Source organism: Lagenorhynchus albirostris, chromosome 8 (genome assembly GCF_949774975.1).
Source record: "Lagenorhynchus albirostris chromosome 8, mLagAlb1.1, whole genome shotgun sequence".
Classification (NCBI taxonomy): Eukaryota; Metazoa; Chordata; class Mammalia; order Artiodactyla; family Delphinidae; genus Lagenorhynchus; species Lagenorhynchus albirostris.
In genome coordinates this window covers 7701352-7718695 of record NC_083102.1, presented here as the reverse complement: position 1 = coordinate 7718695, position 17344 = coordinate 7701352, and the positions used below count along the sequence as shown (strand labels likewise).

Below are 17344 nucleotides of genomic sequence, written 5' to 3'. Positions count from 1 at the left end.
CAGTCACATCGTTTGCAAATATTTCTCCCATTCCATAGGTTGTCTTTTCATTTTGTTTATGGTTTCCTTTGCTATGCAAAAGCTTTTAAGTTTCATTAGGTCCCATTTGTTTATTTTTGCTTTTGTTTCCATTACTCTAGGAGAAGGATCCAAAAATAATATTGCTGCAATGTATGTCAAAGAGTGTTCTGCTTATGTTTTCCTCTAAGAGTTTTATAGTATTCAGTATTACATTTAGGTCTTTAATCCATTTTGAGTTTATTTTTATACATGGTGTTAGAGAATGTTCTAATTTCACTCTTTTACATGTAGCTGTCCAGTTATCCTAGCACCACTTGTTGAAGAGACTGTCTTTTCTCCATTGTATATTCTTACCTTGTTTGTCATAGATTAATTGATCATAAGTGTACAGATTTATTTCTAGGCTCTTTATTCTGTTCCATTGATCTATGTGTCTGTTTTTGTGCCAATATCACACTGTTTCGATGACGGTAGCTTTGCAGTATAGTGTGAAGTCAGGGAGCATGATTCCTCCAGCTCCATTCTTCTTTCTCAAGATTGTTTTGGCTATTTGGGGTATTTTGTGTTTCCATACAGATTAGAAAAATTTTTGTTCCAGCTCTGTGAAAAATGCCATTGGTAATTTGACAGGGATTGCATTGAATCTATAGATTGCCCTGGGTAGTATGGTCATTTTAACAGTATTGATTCTTCCAATCCAAGAACACAGTATATCTTTCCATCTGTTTGTGTGGTCTTCAGTTTCTTTCATCAGCGTCCTATAGTTTTCAGAGTACAGGCCTTTTGCCTCCTTAGGTAGGTTTACTCCTAGGTATTTTATTCTTTTTGATATGATGGTAAATGGGATCTTTTCCTTAATTTCTCTTTGTGATATTTCATTGTTAGTGTCATATTCTTTTTCTGTGTGGGACCCCATCCCCATTCTTGCCCAAAGGAACCAAGTCACAGACACAGAGTGAAAACTTTATACTGTTGACTCCTCTCACAAGGTTATAATATCACCCCTTTTGGTTGTAGCCATGGAAACTGCATGCTGGAGGGGATGAAACGCTGCAGAGGGAATGGCTGAGTCCAGGGCAGGTCTTAACTTGCAGCCCTTGGTTCTGAGTTGCGCTCGCCCTATAAAATGAGGCCGAGAGCAGAACGAAGCTACGTTTACCTCTCCTGAATGCACAGAATGGTTTAATTAAGGAAGTAATTTTTTTCTACCCATAAGGCCACCTCTACAAATAGACTCAAATCTGCATGCAAATGAAGCCATCTGGTTTATTGTTGTAAATAGCACCCAGCCATAGTAAACAATAGAAGCCTCATTACATAACTCACAGAATACTCCCATTTTCTAACCTTCGGGTCACTAAAAATGTTCAGAGTAATTAGTCTCCTCAGAGCTGGTACTTATATTGGGAAGTGCTTCTGCCACTTTAACCAGAAGCTATAGATACGCTTCTCGGTGCCGTTCCAGTGCTGGGCCATTTGGTGACTGGAGAAATTGCTGCGTCTGGGAGAGGATGGAAACACCCACTGGCATCCAGGCCACACACCCCACCAAACCACACCCGGGAGAGCCACGCGCAGTCTTCTCCACATCAGGCTAGTGCCAGCTCTTCCAGCCAGTGCTGTGTCACCTTTTCCTAATTACCTGTGTCCCCTCTGAGGAGGAAGGAAGGACAGCAGGGGCGGACACATCGAGGTGCAGCCGCAGCTTCTCCTCCCCGTCTCTGCCCATCGTGTGTCTCTGGTCACCTTCGTTCAGATGAACCTGTTTATAGTGTTTGGATAACTCTAGTTTCTTAGCTACTCAGTCACTCCTTTCATCAGATTGTTATGTAATGGCTTCTCTACAAACCCCTGTATCACAGTGCCGGGGCTCAAGGAGAATTCTCATTTGTGTGTCCTGAATGGACATTTTTTAAAAGTCAGTAAGGAGGCAAAGAAAGTGGGAGCACACAGCTTTGAAAGCCAGTGAAAAGGGAGCAGAGGAGCGAGGAAAGAGGAGAACAGGACACAAGGCAGCTGGGTGCGGGTCAGGGACGCGCCTGCGGCCGGAGGGGCCGGGGTTGTGGGTGAGTGCTGGGTCTGCCTGGGCTGTTTGCTGCCTCCCCGGCAGAGAAGTGGGTTCAGGAGGAGCTCAGGGCGTCGGGTCACACGTCAAAAGAAGGGAGCTCCTCTCCCAGCCTCCCCGCTCCTTGGCCAAGCCCTGGACAGTGACTGAACGTGACACTGAAGCCCCCCGTTTTGTGGTGGATAATACCATGTGTTGAACAGTTATTTTGTGCTCAGCGCCCTGCTAAGCACATTTCATGAATGATGTGCTGTGATTCCCAACCATCTTTAAAAGAGATTCCAATGTTATTCCGTTTTACCAATGAGGACACTGAGATTTAAGAAGATGAGAAATCTGCCCAGAGTTGCCCAGTGGGTGAGGGTGATAGAGCCAGATTGTCTGATTCTGGAGCCTGCACGTGGACCGGCACATGGCAGCTTCACCAAGTAACAGGCAGGCCAGCGCCACCCCCTGAGTTCACCTGCTGTGTTCCCTATGTGCCCCACACCACATCGTCACCACCACCCAGAGGGAACCTCAGCGTATCACATGTTCACTCGCTTCCTTGCTGACGTACAAGAATGTCGGTAAGTCCAGACTGCTGATGGGCAGATGAAAGCTGAGGAATTCCACAAGGTTCAGGAATTGGAGTCATCAAAGGCTGGGGGAGGGGGAGGCTCAGAACAGGATTGGTTAAAAGTCTGTGTAAACATCGGTTAGAACCAACTTCACCTCCTCCCACACCCTGGTGACTGTCCTATTCTACCCACGTGGGAGGTGAGAGGTTTACACTCCAGACAGGAGGCAACAAAGAATGTGCGGGGGGGAAACTCCTTCATTAAAATAGAACAAAAACATGGAAATCTATGTAAGCATCCCGGAACACTGACCACCACATGCATACACCTCATGAAACTGGAGGGTCCTTCTCTCAAGAAATTGAATGATCTGTGACTAAAAAATAAAAGGCCACAGATACTGACACTTGGGGGCCCTTCAACAAGACAGGGAGCTCTCCTCGTTGTGGTGAAGCCCACTGGTCATCTAATCACCACCACTCCCAGACACGCACACTCACGGAGCAGCCCGGCAGCTTTCTGGAACTTCACCGTTCAGTGTGAGTGCCTAGGAAGACTCACCAACCACTGAAGGTAACGTGAGGAGGGAGCCCGAACTAACAATGGGGCAGGAAAGGGGGCCTCTGAAGAGAGGGAGACAACGCAGAAGACAGACAGAAGGACAGTTTCAATAATTAAATGAACATTCTCGGACAGGTAAGATACTGCATCCACAGCTGAGCAAAACCCACGACAGCCTGCTTTAAAAATGAGGACTGTCAGAGAACAAGAAATAATACTTGGAGATTTGAAATATGATTGCCGAAATAAAAAGACAGTAGCAGTGTTGGAAATAAAGCTGGAGGAATGTCCCAGGAAGTCGAACACAAAGAAGAAAGATCAAAATTAGGAACGCAAAGGGGCAAGAGAAGGACAGATAAATATACAACTAACAGGTGCTTGAGAAAGGGCATCAGGAGAAACTATCAAAGTCCACTTTCAATTAAGGGAGTTAAAGGAAAGATTCTCAAAGCTTCCAGAGAGGAAAAACTACGAGTAATGCAGGAGAAGAAATTTTTCCTCGATCCTCTAGGGGTCCTGGCTGGGTTTAATTAACAGGAAAAAAGCATACAAATGTATTCAAGTTTTACATGGTACAGGAACCTTCATGAGGAAATGAAGACCCAAAGAAATGGTTAAACCTCAGTGTTGTGCTGCGCCATTAGATGAAGGGTAGAAAGTCACGGAAAGTCGAGACAGGACAGCGTGTGAGCCGAGCGGAGGCAACCTCGCAGGGCCTGTTCCTCAGATGCCTCTCTGCCCCTTTCTCTTTGGAGATGAGGATGCTCCTTTCCTCTGGGGCACTTCACATGACAGTTTCCTGTCCTGCTTCAGAGGGAGCCCAGAAAGTCCTTCTGCACCTGGCATTCCCCACATCACTTCAGCTGGAAATGCTCAGTCTCCCAAGGTGCCGTATTTTGGGGTAGCACGTCCTGAACCCCATCAGTTATGTGAGCGATGTAGTGATCAGAAGGCATTAACTTTCTCAACAACGACACTGAGCGCTTGAAGATAGTGGAGAAATGCCTTTAAAGTTCCCTGGGGAAGTAATTTTCTGGAGTGTCTCAATTACATGTGAAAGCAGGATAATGACTCTCCAGAAGAGCAGGGATTTAGGAAGTTGACTTCACACATCCCTTTTCTCAAGAAGCTACTTGAGAATGTGCTCCATGAAAATGAGGGTGTAGATCCAGAAAGACGCCCAAAGTCAGAGAGACCCAGGAATTGGGAGATTTAACACTGAAGAGGCACAGAAGGAAGCCCCTGCAATAAGGGCGAGAAGGCGGTCCCAGGTCATGAGAAGAGCCAGCGTGGACAGTGGCAGAAGAACGAAGGGCTGTCACAGGACGCCCCATCCTGTCACAGGATGTCACAAAAATGTGACTGCTGGGTTGCCTGACGTATCGAATGTCAGAAATGTTTGAGAAGAGCTTTTCAGGTGTGTTGGAGAATTTGTAAAGAATTCATGACAGATAGAAGGAAAACTATGTAAATGAAAAAAAATAGGTAACTCGATTCTAGAGAAACAAAACATTATACACAAAAAGAAAATATAATTAGATTTCACTACTTGGCTCATTAGTGAATAATACTTAAATAGTCCTAAAAATATAAATATTGAATTTCAGCATACCCCCAAATCTGTGATTTTGCCATTTGGGGAGAATATGGAGAAAGGAAATAGGGAGGTGGGCTTGTAAAATGCTCGGTTCTCATCTGGCATCCAGGAAAGTAGAGACTATTTAAAATGCATATATTAATAAATATCTACACAGGTAGATTTTAGCAATACAGGGATACAAAAAGAATTGTCACTAAGAAATTGGGTTTGCTAGGGGGAGGGTGGAGCAGGGAACAGCATTTTTCTATATCCCTTCTAGCACCGCTTGACTTTTAAAACCATGTACATGTAATACGTTGTTAGAAATTAAAATTAGGCTTAAAATTAATTGCTGCCCATCAAAAAAAATCCTTAGAAATTTTGAAGTCAGAATCCCATGCTAAATTATCACTGGTGAGATTAAAGTAATTGCCTGTTAAAGAATTTGGATGAATGCACGATACTGCATTTTCTACGAATGACAGAGGTTTGAAGTGATGGTGGGTGTCAGCAAGGCCGGGTTTGCTGCCCAACCCTACTCTCCTGCACCAGCTGAAGGTACCTCCCTGATTCCTCTGCCCACCCAAGATGAGTCCGGGCCTTGCCCTGAAGGTACTTTAAAAGCTTCTCACATGACCAACTGGTTTTCAAGCTGGTAGAACCATCAACCTCACTGCAACTGTTTTGCTCAGCCTTTGCTGACCATTGCCTCTGCCCTGGGCTGGGTCCCTCACCCTTTTCCACCTGCCTTGTCGTTCTGTTACTGTGGACGGGCCCCTCCCATCTCAGATGTTTACTTCTGTTCTGCTTCGCACTTTCCCTCTCAGTTTCCATCCTTGCCCGCTCTGCCTGTACACGCTGGCTGTCCTGCCACCTGCTGTGGCACCATGCTTGCCATCCAGCGACTCTCGTTCCCAACTTAATGTGCTCGTCTAATGTCACTTGACCCTTGCAGTGCTGACCTTGAGAGCCAGTACAAATTGCAGCCATTTCAACAACCTTAAGGTTATAAGCCCATCAGTCTTGCAAATGCGTGGCATCGTTCAATAAGGTCTATAGGGAATAATAGGAATTAAGTCATGGATAAAGAAAATTATGAGGTGCTAGCAGGAGCTGTTGTCCAGTTATAGTAGGTGCTAAAGCAGCACTAGCTTTTATTTATATTTATTTAATATCTTTAATACTCAGGTTACTATAAAGTAGATTTTGTCCCATGAAGACTTTGCATATGGAGTGGAATTGGATATAACTTATCCAACTGTTTCATTTATCCATTGATTTAATAATTATTTATTGAGTACTTAATATGTTCTGGAGCTAAAGGTTGCAGAGATGAAATGGTTTTCTCCCAGCTTTCAAGGAGCTTACGGTCAGCTGGGAGCAATATAAACAAACAGCAGGGCTTCCCTGGTGGCGCAGTGGTTGAGAGTCCGCCTGCCGATGCAGGGGACGCGGGTTCGTGCCCCGGTCCGGGAAGGTCCCACGTGCCGCGGAGTGGCTGGGCCCGTGAGCCATGGCCGCTGAGCCTGCGCGTCCGGAGCCTGTGCTCCGCAACGGGAGAGGCCACAACAGTGAGAGGCCCGCGTACCGCAAAAACAAAACAAAAAAACCAAACAAACAGTAATGACGCTATAAGCTCCTTGCATCAGTAAGTGCAATGAGCACTAGAAAAAGCACTCATGTTACTTTGTTATAACCAGAAACCCTGGAGATTGGGCAACAGACTCATCAGAACAGGCCTCACAGAAGATCATCAGGGTCTGGAACAGCGGCACCCAAACTTCCTTATTCCGCCGCCCGCTCATTAAAGCCTTTAAGCTCACATCCCAACAAGCTTACTTACGAATTCTGTCCATGCTCCACTGTACTCATATATTATGTACATTATCAAGTATGACTAAAGTGAATATTTTTAAGGGTGAGGTTTTTAAAAATCTAAATAGAATTCCTGGTCTCCTCCTCTTGTGCCCCATTGACTCTCCCCACAGTAGGTACCTCAGCTGCCGCCATCAGTCAGGTCCAGGGTAGAGTCCTCACTGTTGCTGGTCAAGAATCTGGACTTAGTCAGTTCCTCCAGAGACTGGGGACAACCCACAAGCGACGACTCCAAAGATGTCATATGTGGTCATCCAGACATTTCCGGAATGATGGCTGGTAACCACCGTTTGTACAAGGCGTAATTTCCCTGTGAATATATTCATTCCAGAGACCAAATTAATTCAAAGTTGCTTAGTGAGTATAGAACGAGAGCTAATGGAATTGTGGTCTGTAGGGATATTTCAGCAAATGAGAATAACGGATTGAACTGTCCTTCTCCTCTCTGGGGATATTTCTGTCTGAATAACCAGTGCCAGACCTCAAATAAATACTGACATATTTTACGTTTAGCTCTCCTTTTTTCTAGAATCATTTTAGACAACTGCCCTTCTGTTAATACATCACCACCTCAGAAAGTAAGAAAGCATTTGATTGGATTGAAACTTTAAGATGTTAATTACATCTGTGTCCTGGGGATACAGCCTAAAGAGACAGAATTGCTTTGCCTTCAGGTTGAAACGTGGCTGGGGACTGATCCTTGCCGGCTCCTAGGTTGCTAAAAGGCTCTCTCACCCATTAGACGAGCTGAATCCTGCCAGCCCTGGGGACTCTTCATTCCCTCCTAGAACTCTGATTGGTGACAGGGTAGCACCTTTAGCTTTTATCTTGAGAGACCTTCATTTTCAGCCAGCTGGGAGAGGTGACTGAACTCCTCTCAACAGACTTGAAGCCAGATCTTGAGCTGGGAAGAGTGCTCAGAGCTCAGGTGATAGAAACTTAAACCATGGCTAAGATTCTTTCTTTTCAGGTATTTTTCTAGCCAATATCATATCACATCCTTCTTCCCAAGAGGAAACCAGTCTCTTTTTCTCCTACTGAAAGCTATGATATTGCAGTGTTTTAAAAAAGAGCTTGAAACTGCACGAAGACTTTTGGGACACCTTCAACAGTGGGCTCCACCACCACTGGTTTTACCTTAATGGAGACGTTTACAAACATATTTTGCACCGACTGACTGCTGATATTGGGTTGGCCAAAAAGTTCATTTGGGTTTTTCCTTAAGATGTTATGGAATTAATTAAATGAGGATCCTTTAATATCTCATAATACAGCAACACTATACATTTAATTTGCACTTACGGCATAAGCATAGCAGTACCAACGCGAAGTTAACTCTGTTTAAGAGTAGCAGTTGAACTTATTGCCTGTGTGCATTATTTGCATAAAAGGAAGGAAAAAATATTGTGGATAGAAACTAACAGAGTAAATGTAGTTGATTCATTGTGTTCTTTGAAGGAGAGATATGGCAAAATCAACTTTTAAATAAACATGTATTTTAGATGTTAAAAGAAAATTTTCCACAGGCCGTTTACTGATCTGGTAGGCTTTTATTCAGCAGCTCATGAATCAGGCAGCCTCCAGTCTAGCAGAGAGAAAGGAGCTCCGAAGAGCTGTACAAGGAGAGATGTTTACAGACCAAAGGGAGCAGGGACAAGGAAGTTACACCGGGCGTGTGCTGGTGGTTGAAGCAGGGCTGCTCCCCTTACATGAGCAGAGGGAAGGCTTGGAGCGTCAGGTACCCTGAGCTGAGCAGGCAAGAGCTGACTGGGTGGCCTGGGCCTGCCTTCTCTGGGTGAACTGAGCACAGAAACTCAGTTAAGTTTTGCTTTGCTGACCTGGGGCTTAGCAAGAGTGACTCCATTTTGGGCCTCACCTGGTGACCTTAACATGGGCTTAGTATTAAAGGTAAAGGCTTTAATGACTGTTTTAAAGCATATCCATGTATTTTGGTCCCTAGCTGTGCTGGCAAATGTATTCAGAAATGTGCACATTCTAGAAGAATTTCTCCCCTGGAGATAAAGTCTGGAGTAAGCTCTCGGTGTCATATTAAATTCTTGGTCCATCTGTTCTGATGGAATGTGAGTCCTCCAGTTTGGTGCTTTTATTTTATCCTGTGAACTGCCTTTCTCCTGGGGCCACTGGCTACTACCAGGCAGTGAGTAGGGAGGGGGGCGGGTACAACTGTGTCTACCCCATGAGTTCAAGGGTAGAGGCTGATTGTGAGCGCTCAGGAGGGCTCAGCTCAGCACTCCCACCCCCCAAAACACCCACAGGTCAGAGTGTGGCCTGGAGTCCCCAGGGAGGAAGAGGAAGGGGCTGGGGAGGAGACTCTCCCTTTACAGCAGCTGCCTCGGGGGTTTGGAACAGAAGAGGTGGGAGGTGGCTGGCCGGTCACCCCGCCTGCTTCCTCAGCTCCTCGTGCCGCAGGGCTTCTGCACTTGACATACACTCCTGAGAGCCCCTCCAGCACTGCTCCTAGCAGGGTTTATCAGTCCTGAATCAAATATCTTATATACATACCCACATAGAACTTTTGGAAAGTCAAGATGTGTTTGTGGGGATTTTGTGCAATGTTGCTCAGCAGGCAGAGAAGAAACAAGGGCTACTGTCAGTGGAAATGTATTAAAACTCAGAAAATGGGTATCTTTTATATCACTGCCATGATCAAGTATAAATTACCCTGTTTTCTTTCTTTGCTCTTTCCACAGGGAATTACTGGAATGCTGCCTCTTTCCCAAACCCATCATCCTACCTGCACTTCTCTACTTTCCAAGGGGAAACCAGTGCAGACATCTCTTTCTACTTCAAAACATTAATCCCCCGGGGAGTGTTTCTTGAAAATCTGGGGAACACAGATTTTATCAAACTCGAACTGAAATGTGAGTATAAATTCTTTGTCCGCTCATCACTAGCTACTCTTGTCACTGTGAGCTGATCTTAGCCGTGATTGTGTAATTTCGTTGGCTTCAAATATCAATGGCTTCCTTTGTTCCGAAAACAGCGCTAGATGGTAGATGCACAGCTTGAGAAAGATCCAGGTTCCTGTGCTCAGACTGCTCACCGGGAAGCAGACGCAGACAGAGCTTCCCACAGTGCTGTTCAGGGAGGATGAGGGAGAATAAATTGCCCTGATAACATGGGAGAAGGATGTGTATTTTTTTTCTTATTGAAGGGTAGCTAATTTACAATGTTGTATTCGTTTCAAGTGTACAGCAAAGTGATTCAGCTCATATATATAACTTTTCAGATTTTCTTCCATTATAGGTTATTACAAACTATTCAGTATGGTTCCCTGTGCTCTACAGTAGGTTCTTGTTGTTCACCTAGTTTATATATGGTAGTATGTATATATTAATCCAGACTCCTCATTTATCCCTGCCCCCGCCTTTCCCCTTTGGTAACCCTAAATTTGTTTTCTATGTTTGTGAGTCTATTTCTGTTTTGTAAATAAGTTCACATGTGTAATCTTTGTAGATTCCACATATCAGTGACATCATATGATGTTTGTCTTTCTCTGACTTACTTCACTTAGTATGATAATCTGAAAGTCCATCCGTGTTGCTGCAAATGGCATTATTCCATTCTTTTTATGGCTGAGTAGTATCCCATTGTATGCATGTACCACATTTTCCTTATCCATTCATCTGTCCATGGACATTTAGGTCGCTTCCGTGCCTTGCCTGTTGTAAATAGTGCTGCTGTGAGCATTGGGATGCGTGTAACTTTTTGAATTAGAGTTATATGCCCAAGAATGGGATTGCAGGATCATACAGTAACTCTATTTTAAGTGTTTTAGGGAATCTCAATACCGTTCTACCTGGTGACTCTGCCAACTTCCATTCCCACCAGTAACGTAGGAGGGTTCCCTTTTCTCCACACCCTCTCCAGCATTTATTATTTGTAGACTTTTTAATGATGGCCAGTCTGACTGGTGTGAAGAATGTGTTTATTTTCCAAGGAGACAGGGTTCAGAGGATTGGTAAATATCAAGAATAAGGTATAAGAGAGTGAGGGTAACAACACAGAGGAAAATAGGAATAGTCAGAACTAACACCTGCGGGAGTTCAAGGAGCAGCCTTGTGTGGCGCTATGGAACTTTGAGTCTGCACCTTTGCAGAAGAGGCCACACATCCACCCACCCTGTAAAGGCTGGAGTTCTGGTTGATCTCGCCAAGGGCACAGAAACTAACAGAATCTGAGCAAGAGCCAGTGCTGCCCTGTCCGTGGAAGGCAGAGGGTCAGTGGAGCTGAGAAGGGCAATTCTCATGGTACCGGGGCCCTTTTATCCTTGGGGCATAGTGCAGCTTCAGGGATTTACGTCCACAGACTTCCAGGTTTGATGAACATTTGCACACACCAGGCTGTCCTGGCTGTTCAGACCCAGATGGAATCAGCAAAGGAACAGACAGGACCAGGAAGGGGAAGCAGGTCTGTGCCCACCTGTTGCTCCGTGAAAGCTCCTCGGTGCCTCTCCCCACATCAGAGAGTCTTTCTTCCTAGTCTGTGCTCTTTAACCCAAGCGCCTACGATACTGGGTCTGGTCTGAGGAAGATCCGGAAGCTATTTTCCAGAAATATCTGATGGAATCTTTTTCTGCTTTTGTAGTTATAATTATGCAACATGGTCTTTGAGAACTGGAATCTCGGGTAACTGTCTTTCTGCTGAAATCCTATGGGATTCTTTTTAGTAAATGGTGGACTGTGATACGGCCGGAAGCACACGCACTTTGGAATTCTCATTCTCCTGTTGAAATCCAAGTTCTCGTGTAAATTGCTTAATCTGTTTAAATCTCAACTTCCTAATCTGTAAAATGGGATGGTAACTTGTGGAGGTGGTTATGATGCTAGGAGGTAGCCAGTCGTGAATCATTTATTTCAGTGTCTAGTCGTTGTTGTAATTATCTTCTTCCCAAGAAAGCTCATTACAGATCTAGTGTGAACTAGATCTGATGGAAAGGAAGACTGAGAATATTCTAGCCTTAGAAATAAAAAAGAAATAAATAGAAATCTACTCTTTTCATGAATTATGGATTGGAATTATTTATAAGGGATTTTCACTTTCCACAGCAAATTAATTGAATCAAACTGTTTTCTGACTTACACAGAGTTGGATTGTGTTTTAGAAATAACTCATGGCAAAAAAGGAAAATTGACAATTCCATATCTGAGTAATTCTATAAGCTCCTATAAAATTACTATAAAATTCACCCTGCCCTTGTTTTCTATCCCCATGTTTTGTAAACCCAGGCCTGGGTTGTAAGAAGACAAACAAAGTAAGAGCAGACATTTCTACTTAGAAAGAGCAGACATTTCTACTTAGCACCTGCAGAATAGAATTGCACTTATTTATAATTACAAAAAACCTTCATAGATGTTTTCAAGTTTTCCAGGTCTTTCCATGATACAAAAACTCTGTGACAGAGAGTGAGGTCTAGTCTTGTTTTGTCATATAGCTCTTTTCTGTCACATAGTTTACCTTTGATAAAGAAGTATGGGATATTCAAGGCACGGATTAGAGGCTGGCTTCTCCTTGGAGTTCTCTAGACCTTCTAAAATTACTAAGGGTGGAAATACCTTTTATAAGATCCCCCAAATGGCGGAGATACCAAATGTCCATCATTATATAGCATCTCCATTCAGGTTCAAAGGAATTTATGGGGTGAAAAAAGGCCCGTTTCTCTATTTGAGCAAAACTTCTTCAAAGTATACAAGAAGTGATGCTTTCATGAAGAACATGGAGAAGAAAATGATTGAGACTTCCTTCTGCCCTTCTATCACATTTCTCCAGACTCTTCTCTGCAGGATCCACGGGGCAGTGGCTAGAGATGGAGAATTCTCGCAGGCCCATCTCTGCCTTCCACTGATGAGTCACTGCAAACCTAATGGGTCCTGAACTCTTAGAAAGTGTCTCTACTCTTTTTTCCCGTTTAACTTGCAAGGCTTTCTGATCTCTTTCTGGTAGGAATTCAAATTTTGTTTCTCTACATGTGTCTCAAAGGAATTTTATCACAGGTCATGCCTACATAGTGGTTTCCAAAACAACATTTCTGTTAATTAACGACATTGCGCCCTTCTGTCAGAAGTGGGAGATTCTTGACTCTAAGAACAGTGAGTCAGTTGCACTAAGTTGATGCGATACCATCAGCATCTTAATGTGCAAGTAAAAACGCATATATGATAAAGTTAGAGTGCTGTTACCCACTAACATACTTTAAAGGTAAAATTTTAAGGCTGTATTTCATTCATTTACTATCTTTATTTTTTCATTCATTCAGTGAATATTTACTGAGTACCTACCATGTCCCAGATGCTGTGCTAGGTCAAACATAGTTAAGTCAAGTATGGTTTCTTTCCCTCAAAGATCTTTCTGTTTGTTTTGGAAAGCAGCAAAGTAAATCAGTAGTTACAATAACAATAAAAATAGCTCAGCTTTGTTCAGACTCCAGCACTGTTCCAGGGAGTTTACATAGAGCATCTCACTTAATTTCCTAACCACCCTTTGGACTGGGCAGTACCATTAGCATCTGTCCTTTACGGGGAAACTAAGGCACAGGGCGTGGAAGTTGCCTGGCCAAGGTCACACAGCGAGGAAGTGGCAGCGCTGGTGTTTGACCCCAAACATTTTTTGTCTGTCCTGAGTCATTGCTGTTAACACCAAACTGCACTGCCTCTCAAAACAGACATTGAGAGAGGTGGCTGAGCACACCAAGGGGAGGTGGGGGGGGGCAGATTTAAACCCGACTGGGATGACAAGGGTGCTTCCCAGAGAGTGTAACTTTAATTAAATTTTGATGGACAGGCAGGAGGCAGGAAGGTGAAGAAGGTGGAGAAAGAAGGGAGACCAGGAAAGGAAAAACATTATAGGAGGAGAACATCGGTGAGTGAAGGTGTGGGGACTGAACCCAAGGACCCCAGAGGGAACAATTCGGCAGGACATCCAGTGCCCTGGGAGCAGCAGAGCCGCAGCTAAAAGGGCAGGCAGTGGTCAGACCACTAAAATGTGCTCTGGGCTGGGGCCGAGTTGGCTTGTCTTGACCCTGAAAGTTATGGTGAACAGGGACGTAACATGATCAGACTTGCATTCACCAGAGAAAAGATGGAAAAGCCAGAGAAGAGGCGGTAGGGGCTGGTGTGAAGATGGTGGCAGAGTGAATGGGAGCTGGGGAAGATGACAACGAAGGGTTATAGCTGCAAGAGATGCTTAGGAGAGAGATTCCACAGATTCTAACAAAATGGTTGTATGGGTGAAGTGGGAGGGAAGGTCCTAGAATGAAGCCAACATTTGGTTGTGGTGGTTTTGATGATTGTGTGAGTAGAACAGCTTTCACTAAGGAGTGTGGCATTGGAGGCAAAATGCAAACTGCATTTTGGATATTTTGAGTTTGAGCGTCTGCTGGATATAGGAGTGTCTATGCAAGTGGACACATCTAGAAGGTGCTGTATATACAAGTCTGGAGCCCAGCAGAGCACTCTGAGTTAGAAACACACAACTTGAACATCATCATCACCTAGAGAATCATTAGGAAATAAGTACTGGGTACCTCCAGCGTGGATGGGGTTGCCAGAACAAATGTGCAGAGAGAGGAAAGGAGATGTCCAGGAATGAAAGCCACACTTAAAACCACAAGAAAAGTAGCTTGCAGAAGGCTGCCAGAGAAGTGGGAAGACAGTGATATCCCAGGGATCAAATAAAGAAAGAATTTCAAGAACAAAAAAAGTGTTTGATACCGCTGAACTGAGAGGTCACTAAAATAAGAACATAAAGGGCTCATCAGCTCTCACACGTAGGGGTCACCGTCAAAATGTAAGACAGTGTCTGCAGTGAGTGGAGGTGGATATGGAGATCAGGGGATGGTGGTTTTGTTCATTGTTCTTGTTGTTGTAAGTGGTAGGGACTTGGGCACCCATGTATATTAAAGAGGAAAATCCAGTAAAGAAAAAGACGTTGCAGATATGGGGGAGAAGGGACTGGCTGAAGGAGTGAGGTCCCCAAGGAAGTGGGAATGAGTGAGGCCCAGAATTAGAACATGTGAAGGGGCTGAAAGATACAAATCAAAGTAAGGAGGAGAGCATAAACCTTGGACAAGCAGGTCCATTTCCAAATCAGAAATGACTTTCAATTCTGTTGTTTTGTTTGCTTATTTTTTGTTAGTTATTTCTGAGATGGCAGAGGAATCGTTCTTTAAAAACTATTCCCTCACAACCATAGGTTTACCCATTTATTTTTTCAGAGTTCCCCATAGGGAACAGCTTGACTTCTCTGCATCCCTTTTCTGACCAAGATAGTCCCATCTTGACCATGACCATGGTCCCATCATCAGGCCACCTCTCACTGAGCACCTGCTGTGTCAGAGGCACTAGGGTGGATCCTGGAGATTCAGAGGTGAAGACAAAAGAAGCCAACACCCTCACCTACGGAAGGAGACAAACACGTTAGTAGCAGTATGGATTCATAACTTTAACTGAGAACTTCCTAAGTGCCAGGTACTGTTCTAAAGCTTTTACAGGTACCAACGTTTTTAGGTTTCATGACAAGTTTTATCTACATTTGACAGATAAGGAAACTGGGACACACAGGTTATACAGCTGATTTCAGATATTATGATCATTAAAATACAATAAATAAATTACAAGGATAGGCATAAGATATTGTAAATGTCCAGAGGAGAGATACATAACCCAACCTGGGAATGAAGAGGAAGATGAGGTGATACCTGAGTTGGGTCGTGGAGAACAGGCAAAGAAGTTAGCTAGATGAAGAAGTAGGGGAAAGAATTCTAGCAGGAGGGGGCAATGCAAACAAAAGCATAAGGATGGTGGGGGGGACTTCCCCTGGTGGCGCAGTGGTTAAGAATCTGCCTGCCAGTGCAGGGGACACAGGTTTGATCCCTGGTCCGGGAAGATCCCACATGCTGCCAAGCAACTAAGCCCATGCGCCACAACTACTGAGCCTGTGCTCTAGAGCCCGTAAGCCACAACTACTGAGCCCGCAAGCCACAACTACTGAGCCCGCTCGCCACAACTACTGAAACCTGAGTGCTCTAGGGCCCGCGTGTCGCAACTACTGAGCCTGCATGCTGCAACTACTAAAGCCCGCATGCCTAGAACCCATGCTCCACAGCAAGAGAAGCCACCACAATGAGAAGCCCGCGCAGCGCAACGAAGAGTAGCCCCCGCTCACTGCAACTAGAGAAAGCCTGCGTGCAGCAATGAAAAGCCAATGCAGCCAAAAATAAATAAAATTTAAAAAAAAAAGCATAAGGATGGGGAACCTGATGGGTGCTCAGGAGCTACAAACATTTGGTATTGTTAGAGTAGGAAGTATGACACGGGTAGTGGAGATATTTTTAGGCAAGTCTCAGATCTGATTCTAAATATACAGCGATCTAAATATTTCAACTAGTAGTTACTGAGTACCTGCTACGTTATGTGACAAAGAGGAACTCAAGAAGAATAAGACATGTCCCCATCTCAGAGTCCCACACAACCTAGTGGGAGAGACTAGCATATGAAACAATATTTTGGATAAGATGAAATAAATATTAGAGGAATACACTGTGGTGACCCAGATGAGGCGATAATTACTTCTGATTGGAGAATAAGAAAAGGTTCTTTGGAGATTATATCATTTTAACTGAGCCTCAAAATAAATGGGAAGGGCTTCCCTGGTAGCGCAGTGGTTGAGAGTCCGCCTGCTGATGCAGGAGACATGGGTTCGTGCCCTGGTCCGGGAAGATCCCACATGCCGCGGAGCGGCTGGGCCCATGAGCCATGGCCGCTGAGCCTGCGCGTCCGGAGCCTGTGCTCCGCAACGGGAGAGGCCACAACAGTGAGAGGCCCGCATACCACAAAAAAATAAAATAAATATAAAAAATAAATGGGAAAGAACGTTTTAGGCTCTGGATGCCAAAGGAGGAAACTACAGTGTAGATGCGTGGATATATCGCAGATGTGTGAGGTCCGTGGTCCATTGACGTGGCAAGGGCTGTGGAACACTGTGCACCATGGTATGTCCAGGGCCGCAGCACTGCCTGGCACGTGGAGGTGCCGAGTAAGCATTTGTTGAGAGAATGAAATGAATGAATGAGGTGCCGGTCTAATGGAGAACTATGGAAAATCTAGGTGGAAAAGGAGATAACCATGATCAGGGGGCCAGTGATAAAAATGATGACACATTGAAAGGTGGAAGGACAGATCATGGTTGGTGAAATTTTGGAATTCAAGATTTCACAGGAAAGCAGTTTGGATGGTAAGAAGGTCTACGATGCATCGTCTGGCCATGCACATGGGCTTCTGGGTTGTATGAAAAGGCTATGGAGACAGTCAGGGAACTGGAGGCTAGTGTTGGCTGGTCATCCCCATCACTGCTGAGGTCCCTAGTAGCCATGGCAAGGGGCGCAGTGGACAGGGAGCCTGTGAGCCAAGCGTTACGGTCCTCGGGTTCAATGATGGCAGCAATAAGCCTGGGAGAGGGAATGTCACAGGAAGACGCATCGCTGAGTGAAGGCTCTGGTGCCATAGAACAGAAGAAGCACTGAGGTCAAGGGTACTCCCAGCTGCCCTCCTGACCCCAAGACATGGGCCCCTGGGGAAGGGTGTTGCATGGCTGATGGGTAGGTTTTCCTCAAGGTGAACTGTGATCAGAGGAAGTATTTGGAAGCGTTTGATGATAAATAGTGAC

The 17344-nt window shown here is 44.7% G+C and overlaps 1 protein-coding gene across 1 annotated transcript in view; it reads left to right on the top strand.

Moving 5' to 3' along the window:
* Positions 1 to 17344, top strand: part of CNTNAP2 (contactin associated protein 2) — a 1428051-nt gene that overhangs the window by 1160485 nt on the left and 250222 nt on the right. The window contains exon 16 of the mRNA XM_060157549.1: positions 9373 to 9543. Within this exon, the coding sequence (XP_060013532.1) occupies positions 9373 to 9543 (171 nt within the window). The remainder of the gene's footprint in view (positions 1 to 9372; positions 9544 to 17344) is intronic.